Consider the following 18,316-nt stretch of genomic DNA (forward strand, 5'->3'; position numbering starts at 1 on the left):
GAATGTTACAGAGCCATGTATAATAAAATCTAATTCAAAAGGTAAAAAACAAGTATTTAGAAACCACAATATGAAACACTAAAAGGCACAAAAAGCACCGGTAGCAGAACACTACAAGAAAAAACCTTAGAAAAGATCCCAAATAATCAAACATAATGATTACAAACATATGTAAAGAAGACAGATCTGGTAAAATAGATCTTGAAACAAATTTCCTTTCTCTGTCAAAGACATCTCAAGTCGGTAGCTATGACATACTGAAATTACAATCTTTCACACACCCTGATCATTACCAAGGAATTGCCTGAATTTACCAAGAGGTAGAGGCTACACACTATGCCATATACAGCTTGTACAAACGTTTATAAGAATAAACCAACACTTTAATAGCCAAATGATTTCTAACTGTATTTTACTACAATTAAAACTTCAGAATGAAGATCATGAAAGACATCTTCGGACAACTCTAGTATGTATGTATTCTTCAAAGTGTTTAGCAGTCTCATTAGTAGGGAGATTATTAACGTAATGATAGTCATGATTCATCGGTTATTCCACACCTTAACTGCAGTCCAACAGAGGTCTGATGCTCCAGCACTTTTGGGAAGATTTGATAGGACATTTAAAACTGAATATATTCTAAAGTTGAAACTACAAGTACCAGTAAGTCATCAGACTTTTTCCCCACAGAGCCTCCTGAGAGGATAAATGAATTCATGATTACATGATTCAACCGACCAGAAAACTGCCTAGGGGCACCAGCTTTTTATTTCTTTAAAGTTAAATAACATAAATTTAAAAAAACGCAAAAATAAGTAAAATAAAACACTCACTATCTCAAGAACTTACCTTCAGACTTCAACTTCGTGAGAACAAAAATCAGGTAGTTGTTGAAATCTGGATACTGATTGAGTTGTTCTAGTTTCTAAAGAGAGAAACTGTTAAGGAAATTTGAAACTTCACATAGAGCATTTATAGCTTTCTGGATACAGAGATTATTAAGTGAGTTATGTACTGCTACATCACTTCAACCAGCTGTGATTATAAGGTCACGATATACAGAGAATGAACAATCTAAAAACAGTTTCTGTAGTTTTTTTTGCTGATGCAGTAGCTTTCATGGAGAAGTCTTAAAAAATCCAGAGACAGACACAGAAATTAACAGATCCTTAAAAATATTTGTAAAGCCGTATAACCAAAACAGGCAGTTGAACATTACTAACAACTGTGAATTCTAATGGATCAAAAAGTATCAGAAATGAGCAAAAAGAGCTGAAAGAGCAATACTTAACAGAAATTTAGTAAGAAAACACTTATTTGGTCTAGGAAATGAAGACTAGCTCTTAAACCATACTTTCTTAACAACTTCTTCACTCACTCCAACTATTTTTTTTAATCAAAAAAATTCTTGATTGGAAAAATATCTCTGCCTTACCAATTCATAACTTGGCTAACACTGGCTTTTGGCTAACCTATACTCCCCACTCTGTTATATTTGAGATCTAAGCATCCAAATGTGCCAAAACATCATCATAAGGAAAGAGTATGACAGAACCAACACACAGAGGGTTTTTTTTTTTTTATTTTACAAAAAAATACGGACTGAGAGTACTTTAAATTGGAGAACATTAATCACCACCCTGCTTGGACATGCTATTAAGTAGCATTCTGCGATACAACAATCCTCACTATTTTTTGTGGAAACAGTCTCAAAGGGGGGAAGGGGAAAGAGGGGTAAAAAATCTCAACAATTCACAACACTAACACCAAATGCACTGCAAAGTAGCACACGAAGCTACAATGAGTAGATCTCCCCCTTTTCGTGAATTTTAACGACTGCAGTGAGCAGCAGTATTTCAGGATCAGGCTTCTAGGCAAGCAGAAACATCCTCACCACGTACCAAAATGCGCAGTGTCAGAGCCGGTAGGCCCACGAGGGCGCGCAGGGAGAGGCTCCGCCAGCTACGGCTTTCGCCTCAAATCCCAGCACCGGATTCCTTGGGGAGGCCCCTGCCCGCCCCCCGTGCCGCGAGGGTGCGGGCACCGCGCGCGGTGCACCCCCGGCCCCCCCGGGGACCACAAGAGCGAGGGCCGCGTTCCCGCCCGCCGCGCTGGGGGCTGGGCGCTGGCGCCGGCCCAGCGTGGGCAACCCGGGAGAGCAGCGGATACCGGCAGATCCGCGCCAGAGCCCGGCCTTTAAAAAGAGGGGGGGCGGGAGAAATTTAAAATGCTCACCCAGCGGCCAAACCCAAACCGGCCTATGGCTCCGGGCTCGCAACAGGTGCTCGGCGCTCCCGGGGGAAGGCAGCCCCGCGGCCCTCAAGCCGCCTCGGCAGTTCAAACGCCGCGCCACGGCCGCCCGCTCTGGCGAGGGCCAGGCCCCCGCGCCGCGGCGGTTCCCCGGGCAGGGCAGGGCAGGGCAGGCCCGGCACGGCCGCCGCAGCGCCGGCCCTGCGGCCGCGCAGGCCGCGCTCCCCGCGCCCGGCCGCGGCCGCCCCCGGCCCCCGCCCGTGCGACCCCGCAAACCTCGGCCAAGGATACTTGTTGCACGGCTCTCTGCGTGGTGGTGTCCGGGGACTGAGACTCCTTTAGTAGCTGCAGGATTTGCTGGAGACCCTGCTCGTCGGGCTTCCACTCGTACTCCATCTTGACTGTCTGGAAAACAGCAGACAACAGGCGGCCGCGGTTGGCGGCGCGGCAGGGCCCGGGCGGGGGCGGGCGGAGAGGAAGGAAGGCCGGGCCAGGAAGGGGGCGGGCGATGCCCGGCCCGCTCAGGCTCTTACCCCCTTAAGCGCCCCAACAGCCGCCGGCCGGAGGACACCGACCTGCTCCCGCTCTCTCCGCGCCGAGCAGAGACTGAGTCACGGCAATTTTGTGATCCGGCCCGAAGAGCCACCTCGCGTCCTGCTGGGTCCTAGCGCCGGGCACGCCTCTGCTCGCCCGGACCGCTCCGAGGCCGCCGGCACCGCCGTCCGCCTTTGCCCGGTGCGTCCCACACCGCCAGGAGCCTGCGGGCGACAGAACGCGAGCCCCTCAATCCCGGCCGGTGCGAAACGTGCCCACGCCGCCCACCCAAGAACAGACAAAAACCTCCAGCAGACACGGCAAAAGCGGCGCCCCGGGCCCGGCCTAGCCTGGCCCCCAGGGACAGCGCTCAGCAGCGAGCGCGGGGGCAGCCGCCCGCCCTCGGAGGAGAAGCGCTGGCGCGAAGGCAGACCCACCAGTCAGAAACGTGGTACCTGCGTTACTGCCTGATGCATTTCTACGTCATTTGGTTGAGTGCTGAGCAGATCTCAGAAGTTCCCAGTTTCACTTTTAAAGAGGGAACAGGACCAACTACGCAAGGAGGAAGGGGTTGGGGCTGGGGTGTGCAAACTCAAAACTTAGAATACCTACTGCATCTTATCCTTAGCCCCAGAATATATTAGGAGAGATCTGTGGTCAAAATTAGCAATTTAGATATAAATATATATATACACACATATGTATATATGTAATATATATGCATCGCATACATTGTATGTATATAGCTGTTTTTATATATCATATATATACTAACGGGAAAAGTTAAGAACACATGCTGCTTAAAACTGGTCTAAAATGTGCAAATGAAAACCAGTAATTCCTTGGCTTTTTACAATCTTACTTTTAGTCACTGTGTTTGTAAGCATGAAAACTAGTTTTTGCTGCTTCTGCTGCTGTGCAGAACTCAGGTGAACACTGCACATCCCAGCCTAAATAACTGTCCAGAGACATTAAGGTCAGGGAACAATAGTGATTCCTAGGGGTGCATCCCAGGTAATTTGCAAAGTAGCTCTTTGTCTCATCTCCCCAACACTGACAGTCACCTGACAAGTCTAACGACACTCAGAAGTGTCCTGAGCCAACTTTCCTTCTATTACCATGAGATGCTATTCTTGAAGGAGACAAAACCAGTCTCCAACAAAACAGTAAAAGGAACCATCACAGGCAACAAGACAGCAGTGTATATATGTATGTGTGTATTTGTACTTATACAGTGAAAGAGGGTATTTGATGAATGAGGAAAGTACGCACCCACCGGAATAAGAAGTAGAGAAGTATACTGCACACTATATAAGATAAAATCAGAGGAAAGAACAAAAACAGCTTATGAAAATAAACAAAACAAAACAAGAAATAGGCTATGTTTCTTAACCTCTTCTACATAAGCAACTGCTGTAGTTATCATAGGATTTTTTCAGAGACAGACTACAAAAGCAGCACAGCTCTTGAGAGTTTATAGCACTTTAAACAAGATTGAATCAGCAAGGCAGCTACATAAAGGCATGCCACCAGTTACCAGGAAAGAATGGGCACAAGATTTACATGAGATTTTTGTGACCATGGTAAATCTCCACAAGTTTTCCTTTAACACAGGAACTTGTCAAAATAAAGGATGTGGATCCAGACCATTAACACTGATGTTCATAGCTCACACTAGATGGGTAGGAGATATCTTCATAGGGATGCTTGCATAGCTGGAAGTCCAACAAATCAAGGAAGATTCAGGCCTCATTCCCCTACTGCTGCCTTACCAGGAAGGTTGTTGAAACTTGCTTTTCTTTGAGACTGTCAAGTTTGTTTGAACTTGGTTAGAGCTTCAGAAGTTACTAATCAGAAATTATAACACAAGGACTACATTTGTCTAATATTATCAGGAAACCAAGTGTGTTAAACAAAAACAACATTAAATATGGGACACAAGGGAAGAGACCAGAAAGGAAAGTTGAGAGAACAGGAAAAAGCAGAAAGAGAAGCAGGCCATGGATCCATAAATAAGAAAAATATAAGTTTCCTTTCTAAGAATGTAACCAAAATGAAATCCTACCAACAATTTCCATTTTCTGCAGTGGAGAGAAAAATTCAAGTATGAATGGGAGCCTCTACAATTAGTGGAGTCATGTAAGTGCTTTAGACTATCATCCTCCAAAGTAAGTTCCTCTTCAGGTTACATATAAAGAAACCTAAGGAGTACACCTCAGCTTGCAGAGTACCTTATCTTGATAATTTCTCTTACAGTATTCTTACCTATCTTTAGCCCTTTAAATTATATAAGGAATCAGGATAAGGAAAAATAATTTGACTGAGACAAGAAAAAAATGCAGATTAAAAGGATTACAGTGAAAAAAAATGAGAAACCGATTTCTTTCTGTATGCTTTGCCTCTTTGTTTTCTACTACCTGTTTTCCTCAAGCAAGAATCTTGTGTAGAAAGGAATTCAGAATCCATGCTAACCAAAGCACCAGGCAGAGGAATGAAAGCTACCGTTCAAAACATAGCCTGGTTTGACCCACTCAGTCAGCAGAATGCACCAGAACTAAGTTTGAAACACTCATCCGTATATGTAAGGATGACAAAAGTTCTCTGAAAACAGAAGCCCTGCACAAATGCTGAGGCTAATACTTGATTTCTCTATTATCCAGCCTTCAGATGTCATGCACTAGCCAGAATCTAGTTTCAGTCACTTTACCCTTTAGAAAATTTTTCCCAGTCTTTAGTTTGGATTTTTGATGGTTTTGGTTGTTTGGTGGGGTTTTTTTGAGCATTCTAATAGCTACCATCTTGTCATAAAATTCAGGCCCTGATGCATGTAATACTGGTTTTTAATAATGGTAATCAAACATCTGATCCATTGGTAAATCCAGGCTTCTGAGTTTCCAAGTAGTGGAAAGTGCTTATAGTGTCTCTCTGTACAGAAGGCTTGTATGCACAGAGGAAATAATTCCATAACTTTGTGTGTAAACCCTTTTATGTCGGGCTAAGAGTGATATAGATTAAGCTATGCAGAAAAAAAGCTCTCATAATACAAAATGCACTTGTCTATGTGAAGGAGCTCATGCAGAATAGCTACCACTATACTATTTTGCAGTGCCTTCTCCTAGAGACATGCACTAAGCTTTCACTTAAAAAAAACAGTGGTAGTCCTCACATCTAGCATATGAAAGGAGAATCCATTCTAAAACATTTGGTGCAGTCTCAGTTCAGCCACAGGATACAAGATTAACATTTATTATGAGAAGATTTATTTGAATAGTCTTAGGAAGAAGAGAGTTTGACCCTGTGAAGCACTAGAGAGGTTACCAAGGAGACTGACAGAAAAACAGCTTGAAAGGATTTTTTTGTCCATGACTGCAATATCTATGAAATTAATTTTCTACTTTTCCAGAGCTATAGTTATTTCATTTCAGCTAGAGATACCAAGTGGAAAAGTACCATGTTGCTAGTGATTTGCCCCACTGGAATCACACACACTGGATACTAAAGTGGCAGTACATGCTCCTAATGCTGGCGGTCATAAATCAATCTAAAACTGAAAGGAGGGCTGTTTGAGAAAATCATTACCTCCTGAATTTGTGACATAAAATATCAGATCTATCAGCAAGCAAAATCTCTTCCCCATCTTCCCCCTGCCCCCTTTCAACCAGCCCCTCCAGGTCACAAGCTGCTTTATCCAATTCTAGAGTACTTTACTTGCTCTACTACATGATACATAGGAACCTCTGAAATTGCCTAACACAAGAGGTATTTTGAAGATATGGAAAATAAAGAATAACTATGGACAGGGAGGTGAAAATGGAATATCCTGCCCTGAGCATCAAGCTTCACTCATTACTGTAACAACCTACATCTATTCAAAGGGAGTATAGTGAGTATTACAAAGGGAGGAGTCATTCTTGAGAGTCCACTCTTATTTTAATCTATTGTCAAATTTCATGTCTGAAACTCAGCATGTGCTTGCAGCCAGCTTAAAATTCTTTCTAGCACTATTAGTGTCAAGTGCATAGGAACACTATTCAACTCCCTACTTAAGTATATAGTAATATTTCTTCCTCTTAACTGTAGGAGGCAAAGCAACTGGTGTCTGCAGGAGAATTTTGGTTGAACTTAAGTTTTTCTAACTGATGATTCAGGCTTCCCCAGGATGCAGATAAAAATTAAAATGATACGCAGCCTTTGAACCTGTTCCTCATGATAGATCAGAACTCAGTCTTTTGAAAATACCTGAGAAAAATAGCAGATGTAACTTAAAAATGAAGTTATGGATGAAAAAAGTCACATCCATGGATGACTATGATATAAGACTGTGAGAAAACAGACAGTCCCTGAAATTCTAGCATTTACTTTTTTTCAGTTATGCATTCATTCTTGTCAACTAAAAGAGATGAGTAAAAATAAAGAAACTAACAGATGTGAGATTCCTATCTTGACTTTCTACATGCTTGAGAAAGTGGCCCTAGCCCCTGCAAATCTTGGAAGGGAAGTCATACAGTGAGAAATCCACAGTGGCTGACTGTTCCTCTAACAGTGGCTCAGCCATGACAGACCTTTGTGTGAGGCCTGATAGTATAGGCATGTGATAAACTTCTCTCGCTCTTCTTTTTCAATAATGTTCAGCGAGAAAGTCTCCTCCTGCTACTGAAATAAGGAAGAAGCTCACCACAGTGAACACAAAGGACATGACAAAGGACAAACTTCACCATGGGACACTGCCAAATTTGGGTAAGTGCTGGCCCTGAAAACTATGCATTCCTTCTTTAAAATTAAATTATTCACAATTATTAAAAACTTAATCTAAGTAAGCAGCAATGTGTTTTTAGGCTAACTCCAAAAAAACTTGCATTGTAATGAACGAAAATACATCATAGTTCTCCAACTTTTGTCAATATGTAGTAACTTATAAAAGAATCAATTTTAGTGCAAAATATGTATAGAGCACTTATACATCTCCCATAAAACAGTTCACTAGCTTAAAGGCTTTTTTGTACAACACCATCTTAATAATCATAAATAATAATGCAGAAACATATTTGGTATAGTTTATATTAAAGTGTAAAAATTGGGAATCTCATTAAATAAGAAACAGATCCTGAGGCCCTTTTGCTAGTAGAAAGAAGAGACAAATACAAGTCAAATGGTGTATTTAGTTTGTAAGTATTTTTGATGGATAAATGAGATGAAAATTGTCTATTGTGGAAAAGAAAAGCTAAATTAAAACAAAATACATAAAATTAAACTTGCTGGCCTTCCAATTTAAATTATTAGTTATGTTATATTGTTTAAATCAGACCACTGTCTTTTCACAGTATCCATCAGCACCAACTATAAAGAAATGGGTACAAAAAACAGCTCAAAAACCTGATCAGTCTCCTCTGGAAAATTCATCAGGCATTATTAGGAATATAGGGTTCAAGGCAAAAATGATACTGGGAGCCTTAAGAACTGATTAATCATGATTAGATTTTATTTTTACTTCTTAGCAAAATACCTTGCATCCAAAGATACACAGAATTTAGAACAACACACTTGCCTACTTTCCTCCATCTTTTTCTAAACACTCAATGCATTTTAAAACATTTGAACACAAAGATCATGCACTAAGACATGCTGTTAGTGCCACTGCCACTGTCAGATCTGTCATCAGTGGCAACACTGGTGCTTTGGTCGTACTTGCAATACTGACATCAATAGTGCAGGGGAAATCACCATCACTGGTCATCATAACAGAAGGCCAGTGTATTGTTCCCTGCATAGCTAATGAATTTTCTTACTGCTCTAAGTGGCTTATCTAAGGTCCTTAAGACGGTGTTGCCTCAAGGAAGTGATCAGTATTTGAGTTTCTATTAGTCCCTGCATGACTCCAGTGAGCTGGTATCTGTCCTGCATAGGGATTAATGGGTGGGGTCATATATGAATTGGCAGGGACACAAATGGAAGTCGACTTATAAAGCTTCAGAAAGAAACTGGAATTCAATCTTATACAGTGAGTACAGAGTGTTCTCTAATGTCAGATAAATACTCTGAAATTACATTCTCATGGAAAAGAGTGAGAAAATTATTACTGATCTGGGATAGAGTTCTGTCCAAAGGAGAAAGCTGTGCACATGATTATCAGTAAGGGCAGTCAACTGCTCCAATCATACACATAAACTTAAAAGGAATACACATAAATAAGAAGTAAAACATAAATATAAAAGGAATAATACCCTAACTAACCTATCAAAGCAGCAAAATTCTTAACATAACTGATCTTACTGAGATCACTAAAGAATGACTGCACATTCCTTGTTCTTCAAGCCTCAGATGAAAAATGGAGTAAAAAGGGTAAAGGCAGAAGTACTGACACCCACTCTGCCATCCCAAACTGTTCCTATGTACACATATACACAGTGGAATTTGCAGATACATCAAAACCAATGTTTTCATCCCCTCTGAATATCAGTATTTTCAGATGACAAATAATTATATGACTTGAATTTGTTATTTTTTTAATACAACAAACAGTATGATCCAAGTGTTTCAACAGCAGGAATTTCGTGAGACAACTATAAAAGAACAGAGAAATAACCGTACAGATTAAAACAGTATTAAAAATACCTTAAAAATCTCCAGGTTTCATCTTACCAAAGCAATAAAACTGGCTGGATACTGTGCTAGGAAAGCAGATTTATCTTAGCAGTGAAGACTATTTCAACTAATAGGTGCACACTGAATACCTAGTACAAATGGTCAGTGGAAGAATATTTCAACTTCTTCAGTTTAAGCATATTCAGTTATATTCTAAATGCTCTTGAATATGATATATGAAGATGAGAATTTAGAGAAGTCTCAGACTTCAGTTAAACATGCCATTAAAGCTGCTATAGCTTGAAGCCAACAGACATCACAGAAGAAAGCCTAAAGAGTTCTTCTGCGCAGTTGTTCATGGCCCTTTCCAGCAATGGGTGTTAAGAGATCACTGAATAATTACAGGTAGCCAGGTGGACTTATAATGTCTAGTTAAAAAAGGCTAAAACACAGTAAGTAACTAAAAAAGAAATGTATAACAGATTAATTCTTACTGTATTCTCTCACTTCTACACTTGTTTTTTGAAAAAGCAGTCTCAAAACTGTAAGAACAGTTGTGAAGCAATATTGAACCAGTGTAAAGCAAGCTGCATGCAAGTGTGAATGCAGGCAATGCACCTTGCCTGAAGCTTCTGTTACTGTTTCTACACAGATAGAGATTGTTGTTGCACAGATCAATGATCAAGTAAAATTCCTTAGGCACTTAATGCAGCCTTAACCAACTCGCTCCCAGTCCCTTTACCAATTAATTTACCTCTTTGTGGTTCAAATGAAGCATTTCATGCTAAAAGAAACATTAGAAACAAAAAATTAAATGTACATTATATATTCAGGTTAGAAAAGCAAAACAAGACAAAGCATCTGAACGTATAAAAATATAATTATATTAATTTACTTGTCATTCTTAATTGAGTTGCAAGTTTTCAGCATTTTTATCATTTAAATACTTATATGTTGGTTTGTGAAGGATATCAGAATGGAATTTGAATCAGAGACTAGCTGCTCTGATTAGTTCCAAAATTTAAATAATTACATATGTAAATTAATTCCTTTAAAATGCTACTAAGAAAACAACCTATAAAACCCCAAAATTACAAGGTTTTTAAAGGTTTGGTTTTAGTTTTCCTTTGCCCAAAGGTAAAGGAAATTTATTTAGTGGAGAAACTATGTTATTAAACCAAATTATTAAATAATTATATTATTAAAATGAATTATTAAAATAATTCAATTTACCTTAAATGCACAGGTCATTTAATAACTTTAAGGCCACTTAAATACGTTTTCAATAAAAACCTGTTGTAAATCACTTCACCAACTCAACTAAATAAATTTGCTGCCATTCTACATATCATCTTTACATAATAAGTAACCACTACATGAAACATAAAGCTATGAAGAGCTTAAACCACAGTCACAGGCTAAACTGTCTATAGCCAAGAGAATAAACGAATGTCTCTATCCTGTAAAACAGTTCTTACACATTATCATGATGCAGAACATGAGCTTTTTTTCCTGCTACTTATTTTATGATCTTCACCTTGAGTCTCAGTTTATTGACCTGCAGCATGCCTTCTCACATGATGACCTTTAAAACATATAATGCAAAAGGCATTCCAAGATACTTTCTGTCCTTTCTCACATTTTATGTGGAAATTCTCCTTTGGTGACATGTTCACAGACGTCTTAAGTCCCTCTCATAAATCTCATTCTCCTGGCATTTGCCTATTGAAAAAGTTCATCTTCTGTACTGTAATTCACTTGTAAGCCATATGGAGAAAAGACTATTTTGTTACATGCCTAACATGTTAGAGCCTTAATTCATATGTGGAGCTCCTAGGCACTACTGTAACTAAAAATTAACTGTAAAATTGAAATGAAAAAAACACTATTTTCTGCATGACATAGCAGCCAATTTTTTTAAACTCTTTTCAAATTACCTTCAATAACAGAACTGACTGTTTGAAAATAGCTTGAAAAAGGTATCTCATGTACAATTAAAAACACCTGCATAAATTTGATCCTACCATCACAGGGTAAGACTAATAGTGTTAAAGCTGCTCAGGATGGATAAGAGCAATATTGATTTTAAATATTCTTTTCAGGAATTCAAAATTGAAGTTAAAAGTCTGACTGAGGAAAGCAGAGTTCAGTCCCATACACATTTATTAGCATAATCTTAAAGGACATTTGTATAGTAAAGAGTTTTCTCTAATATACATTCAAAGAAAATGTAAACAGGACAGCTGAACTTCACTCAAGTAAAAATTTATTTGCTTTCATTCAGATCTTCCTAGAGCAAGGCTGAAGTCATTAATCTACACAATACTGTCACAATGGAGTCACAAATTTTATTATCTTACATTGATATCATCTTCTGGAGGATCTAAGGTTTAAATTTCTATGAAAATTTTACACTATACCTAACCCTTCTGAACTTGAGGTATCTCTTGTAAGCTCCACAGAAGACACTAGAAGGGATGCTGCAGAGCTTAAAAGTATGTGCTTACTACAGCAGCTTTTCTAGAATTCCTTCTGACAAATATAATGTTTTATCACAGGTATCAAATCCTCCTTTATCAGATAACTCTTCAAAGTAATGTCTCTCCTCCCTATTTATCACTTTATTACCAGAGCTCTCAATTCTAACATTTATGATTTCTGCTACTACCTGTGATAAAACAAGAGCATGAAGAAAACTGGAAGAAAAATATAAATGTTATTTTCTATTATTGTTCTCCCTAGATATAGAATTTTACATGAGAACCAAATATATCTAAGTAACATATTTGTGAAAAAAGCAAGTAAGATTACCAATAATTCACAGGCCAAAATTTAAAATTTCTACCATAATATAAGTTCAATTTGTATGACCTCAGATAATTTAGGATATTTATTTGTTTTTATGGTTATCCTCTTTCTCCTAAGCTTCAAGAAATAAGTGTGGTAAATGAGATCATAAAAAGGTAGCCTCTGCTATCTTATTTAAACTTTTTTTTTTTTTTAAATACAGAATCCCACTCCAGTGGAGCTACAGTTATCAAAGCCTCACTATAATCCATTAGCCCTGTTACTTTGCATAAAAGAAACAATGCAAGGACAGTAACCTTGATGTCTGCTGATTCTCAATCTCATGTGCTGACACAAAAACCCGTATCATTAACCAGGAAAATATTAACACATGCAGCTTCATATACTCTATTTATTTTTTCTTATTAAAAAAAAACATATCTCATCTTTAAAATATAACAATTAGTTGAAAAAAACCCCAAACAACAACAGCTGAACTCTGTGGTGGTTACATGCAAGATTAACCTCTTTCTCATAGTATTCCCTTATCAGTATCAACTTCTCCACCCCACAGCTTAAAAGACTGCAAATGGAAGCAGCAGACAAAACAAAGCATACCTTGAAATGTACCCTGCAAATGAAGGAAGCAGTGAATGCTGTCAACTGTGTTTTAATTTTTGTTTGCTATTTTGATTCTGCATAATCACCAAGAAATTAAGACAATCACTAGAATTAACAGTGCCTAACCAAAAATATGCTTCCTTGCTAAACTGAAAGACATATTATCATCACAGATTGTAAAATATATTACAAGTACTCATTGGCTCAGAGAACAAATAGAGTTCTCTCCTGGGAGAACAGGGGATTCCCCAGAAGCAAAAAATTGTGTGAAATTACTGCATTACCCAGTTTTTAGTGGAGAAACACAGGGAGACTATAGAAAGTCTCCTACAGAGACATGGAAGATTTTGGAATCAAAGTGTCTGAAGTAATTTGTTAATGTCACCAAACAACCAACCAGATTCTTCTTATATATGAGAGGTCAAAAGATTTTAAGACAACCAGATACCTGAAGATGTGATCTACAAACACACACATATTTGCATTAGTGCACACATGTGTGTGTTGGAGAGAATCGCGAAACAACATTAAGTTTTTTTTAAACCAACTTCCCCTTACCAGTTGGCCTCCTTTCATTCCTTTTCCAAGGGGTTCCAAAAGCATCCTTGCTTCAGACTCCAATGCTTTCAGCTAGTGGTGACTGGTTTCTCACACACGAAGAATGTAACTACATGAGTCTTATGTTCCCGTTAATACAATTGATTCCCATTTGCTCCATTCAAAGCTCATCTTGTTTGGTTTTAACTACTTCTTATGGCCCAGATTCAACAACTGAAACTTCCACCTCTTATGCTAACTCCACTTATTTACATTACACCTATTGGACTGTAGTCACTCCTGATTTCCAGACACAGAGCTCAGGGCTTGCCTGCACAAGAAAGAATAATTTATTTTAATTTAAGGTTGGCACTTTTTTTCCTGAGGAATTGACTCAAGCAAAACTGATGTAAAACAGACTGAAATATCTGTTTGGACTTCTGCATTTAGTTAGCTTATCTGGTATAAAAAGCAGATCTGTGCTTTTTAGTCTCTGATGAAAATTACTCTTTCCTTTCCACACTTGTCTGCTACTGACTTTCCTTCTTTCTTTATAAAAGAGGTGTCTAAACTGTTGTGCACATTACACTCATGCCTGCTGCCATGAAACATTCAAAACTTAACTGAGCCACAGCTTCTGGGTCTCACTGCTCTTACACAGCCAGCACAGCAATGGACCCCTGGCCTCCATAAAACCTGTGTGAACAGTCAGGAGCTACCGCAGCCACCCCTCATGCTCAACAATAATGAACAGCTCTGCTGTCCCCACAAAGACCTTGCACTTCTGGTTCAGTACACAGGAAGAGCACCAAGACATGGTAAGGTAGGAAGAACAGGGTTAAGCAGATTCATGCATATAGGGGAAGCCAAGGTTCCACTCTGTCTTTGCTGGAAATTATGGTTGATAATTTGGGGATGTGGAGGAGAAAGGATGTGACTGAAGTCTGAAATTAAGAGTAAGCTTCTATGGATGCATTAATAGATGAGGAAGGTTAAATGTAAGCATTCAGCTGCAATTCTAGCTTGAAAGATGGGAACATGCAGCAGGGAAACTGGAAGAAGAGCCATAGATGAAGCTCTTGTTTTGCATGGTTACAAAAGCATATGACCCTGGATACCAGAAGTGACTGATGATGATGATGATCATACACCCACTAATTAGGTTTGGAAACTCCTGATCTGTGCTATCGCACCATCATTTCTGCAAATGTGTCTCTTTTTGGATCCTAATATAGTAACTGTTTTCTTGCATCTTTGTACCATCTATTTTCTATTGTCAGTCAAAAAAATGTTGTCTTGCCTTTCCTTCTGCTTTCACATATAGCACTGATCTAATATTTAAATTAATACACTTAATGGTAGGCTTATCATAAGCAGTCCATTTTTAGTATTTAAGGGTATCTCACAATGACTTGTAGAAAATGATCAACAAAATTAACCTACTTAATAGAAGAATAATTTAAGAGTAACTTTCTGTTCTACACTCAAGGTTTAAAACCCAAAAGTTTTCTTTAGACAATATTTTATTTGATTTTATGCCTTATTTGAAATTTGATTAACATACACACATATACACAAACTCAAAATTTCAAATGCATTCAGTACACAGAGAAAAATAACAGACAGTTGTTCTTAAATTGTTTAAATCTCACTCTGGAGTCTGGTTTGCTAAAGAAAACCTTCTAGAGGCTAAAAGTGACATTTGGAGGCTTACCTCATAATATGTCACCAAAAGATGCCATATCCAAAGGCATCCATGTGTACATGCATAAATAAATTATTACGTACTCTGTTTTATGATAAGTCACATACATAAACCAAACAACACTGGGTCTACACAAGTATGTATCTACCAATGAGAGAGTAAAAACCCAAAATTTCAGTATGAATTGTACAATATAGCTACATTATTTTATATATTAATATATTTATAAATACATATTTTATACATATATGTACATATACATATATATTTATATATGTACAATACACATAATAAAATTATTGTATTGTATATATTAAATCAATATATGTAGAAAACCTACCCAAACAATCCAAATCAATACTATAAAAGAGTGGACACCAGTGAAACTGGTGATTGAAACATACTACTGCTACAGCTACTTAAATGTTTGTAGAATTTGGAATTAAATTAACTGGTAAAATTCATTTCTATGATCAAAACTGATCTCAACTACGTTATCTTTAAGGCATAAAAATACTGGAAAAGCAGTCCTACCCTTTCAAAAACAAAGCAAAGAAAAAATCCTCCCCGTTTCATGTCACTGGCACAACTTGACAATAATGCATTGATCAGGGCATACAAAGTTTACAAACCTGTTGTAAAAATTTTGTTATGACCACAACAACAACACTGGGTCTACAGAAGATTTCTATTAATAAGATATTTCAGAGATAAAATGTCAGCCTTTATTTCAGTCTCAATCTTCAACTGGACAGATTCCGAGCATCAGCTTTGATGAAGGAGAATTATACTTGGCCTTCTGCCAAACTCCTCTGTAGCCATAGCATCTTGGTGTGCCTGAAGTAGGAACAGGATACATTCTACTCCAGCTCTGCCAATCTGCTGGGCAGTTCAGTGCATACTTATAATCTAATTAAAAGGTAGCTCCATCCCTGGGGTTCCAACCATGAGCCCAAAATTAAGCACACCTGTTCTGTTGAATGTCCACATACAAGGACTCCTAAAGTGGACTCTAAATAAATATACCAGAAAAGTGTGTCAGATAATCCAGTAAAAGCCTATATTCATAAAGCCATTATTCTCTGGTTTTCACCTCCCTATCACAAGACATGCTTAGCCCAATTTAGCAGCTGTGCTTACACTTGTATCAATTTCTGAGGTCAATGAAATGTGTCACAGACTATATCCAACAGTAATCATGATCTTTAGTCAACATTAATTCTAACCATGCTTTCCTCCATTAAGACAGTCAATAAACTGCTTTTTCAACCCTGTTTTTCAGCATCATAATTATTCTTTAGTATTATACTGCTTTGCGTACAAACTAGCTAGATTTTGAAGAAATGCATTCTAAAGTATTTCTGATCATACAGAAACTAGTCTTCCCAATCATAGGCACCTTTCCTCCATCCTCCCACATATAACTCAAAAATAACTACAGTTCACACACCAGATGTAGAATGACGACTTATGGGCTCAGTTTCCAATTCTATCAAAGGCTCGTTTTAAGATTTTGGGCACGTGATTATTTTTTCTGTTTAATTACTCATGTGCAGAAGGAACACAAGTCAACTTTTTGTTCCATGTGTGTTGTAGGGATTTACCCACACCTATGAAGTATACAAATGCCATATTAAGAGTTACTTAAACACGCAAGAGGACAAGCAAACAGGCTAAGAAGCCTGGAGATGCTGCAGAACAATCCTCACAGTAGGAGGATTTCGCAGGCCTTGAGCAGAAAGTCAACTGAGAGCAATTATTACCTTCACAGTAAGGACTAATCACGCCGTTTATACCAACCCAAAAAGCACTCCTGTCCTCTGTACAGACACTGTACAAGTTCCACTATTTTCACTGAGTACCCAATCTAACAGCCTTCACAGATAAACAAAAGTACAAGACAGACACGAGATTTCTCGTCTCTCTAATATTTCCTTGTGGAACACAAATTAAAACCCCAACCTAGCCAAATCTGTACAGCAGAGAGCCCACGCACGGCAGAAACCACGGCAGGGAATATGGCCCCTTTCCTATACCCCGACTTGACTTTCACTTTTCGGCTCGCTATAGCGCTGCGGAGCCGGCGCCAGCCGTGCCACCGGGAGGAGCCGGGAGGACTGGGGAGGGGATGGTGGGGGGTGTGCCCGGGCCTCAGGCCGCGGGTCCTCAGGTTCCAGCCCCCGCCTGTCCCGTCCCACCCCTCCACGCACCATCGTTCCATCCATCCGTCCGTCCGTCCTTCCATCCCTCCATCCCTCCCTCCCTCCCTCCCTCCATCCACCCATCACCGGATGGAGCGGAAGCGGCAGCCCCACGGCCGGGACCCCACGGCTTCCCGCCCAACGGCGGCGCGGAGGCCCCTGACAACGGCCAGGGAACCCGGCGGCGGCTACCGCGGATGGGACGTGCTAGCCCGCCCCTCGCAGCCCGTACACCTACCCACACCATCCCAGAGCCCGGCGGCAGGGGATTGGCGAGGGAGCGGCCCGACCTCTCCCTCCGCAGCCCCGGCGGCGCCGCTGCGGCCCCCGAAATGGCTGAACAAAGGGAGCCTCGCGCGGCCGCCGCCGCCCCTCGATTGGCCGCAGGGCGGGGCCGGGGGCGGGGGCGCCGCTGCCCCGGTCACCCCGGCAACGGCAACGGCGGGCGGGGGCGAGGCGGCTGTGAAATGGCCGTTCAGAGCCCACTGCCCGAGGTCCCCCGCAAAAACGGAATCACAGAATATGCTGAGTTGAAAGGGAACCACAAGGATCATCGAGTCCAACCCTCATCCCTTCAGAGAGATTCACACCGTGCCTGAGAGTATCATTCAAATGCTTCCATGTCAGGCTTGGTGCTCTGACCAATCCCTGGGGACCCTGTTCCTGGATTCAGCCACCCTCTGGGTGAAGAACACTTTTTCTAATATCCAGCCTAAACCTCCCCTGACACAACTTCAGGCCATTCCCTCAGGTCCTGTCACTGGTCACCACAGAGAAGAGATCAGTGCCTGCTTCTCCCCCTCATAAGGAAACTGTAGACTGCGGTGAGGTCTCTCCTCAGTCTGCTCGAGGCTGAACAGAGCAAGTGAACTCAGCCGCTCCTCACACAGCTTCCCCTCAAGGCCCATCACCATCTTCTCTGCCCTCCTTTGGACACTCTCTAAGAGCTCTATATCCTTCTTATATTGTGGTGCCCAAAACTGCCCACAGTATTCAAGGTGAGGTCACCTCAGTGCAGAGCAGAGCGGGACAGTCCCCTCCTTTGACTGGCTGGTGATGCTTTGCCTGATGCCCCCCAGGACACAGTTGGCCCTCCTGG

General features: G+C 40.3%; 1 protein-coding gene across 5 annotated transcripts in view; it reads right to left on the reverse strand.

Annotated features, from left to right (window-relative positions):
- The window catches only part of TNPO1 (transportin 1), a 70,625-nt gene extending 53,047 nt beyond the window's left edge, over positions 1–17,578 (reverse strand). For 2 of the 5 annotated variants that reach the window (XR_007630585.1, XM_050329623.1), the window contains exons 1-4: positions 17,456–17,577; positions 2,784–3,008; positions 2,542–2,655; positions 850–925 (exon numbers count right to left, since the gene is read on the reverse strand). Coding sequence is in view for 4 of the 5 variants with exons in the window: in XM_050329623.1 (XP_050185580.1) it covers positions 850–925; positions 2,542–2,646 (181 nt within the window). In the remaining variant the exon portion in view is untranslated. Of the gene's footprint in view, positions 1–849; positions 926–2,541; positions 2,656–2,783; positions 3,013–17,455 lie in introns of those variants that run through there. The other 3 variants (XM_050329626.1, XM_050329627.1, XM_050329625.1) reach the window with 3 other exon arrangements.
- Positions 17,579–18,316: the final 738 nt, after the last annotated feature.

Source organism: Myiozetetes cayanensis, unplaced genomic scaffold, assembly GCF_022539395.1.
Source record: "Myiozetetes cayanensis isolate MyiCay16 unplaced genomic scaffold, myiCay2020 scf4, whole genome shotgun sequence".
In the NCBI taxonomy this organism is placed as follows: Eukaryota; Metazoa; Chordata; class Aves; order Passeriformes; family Tyrannidae; genus Myiozetetes; species Myiozetetes cayanensis.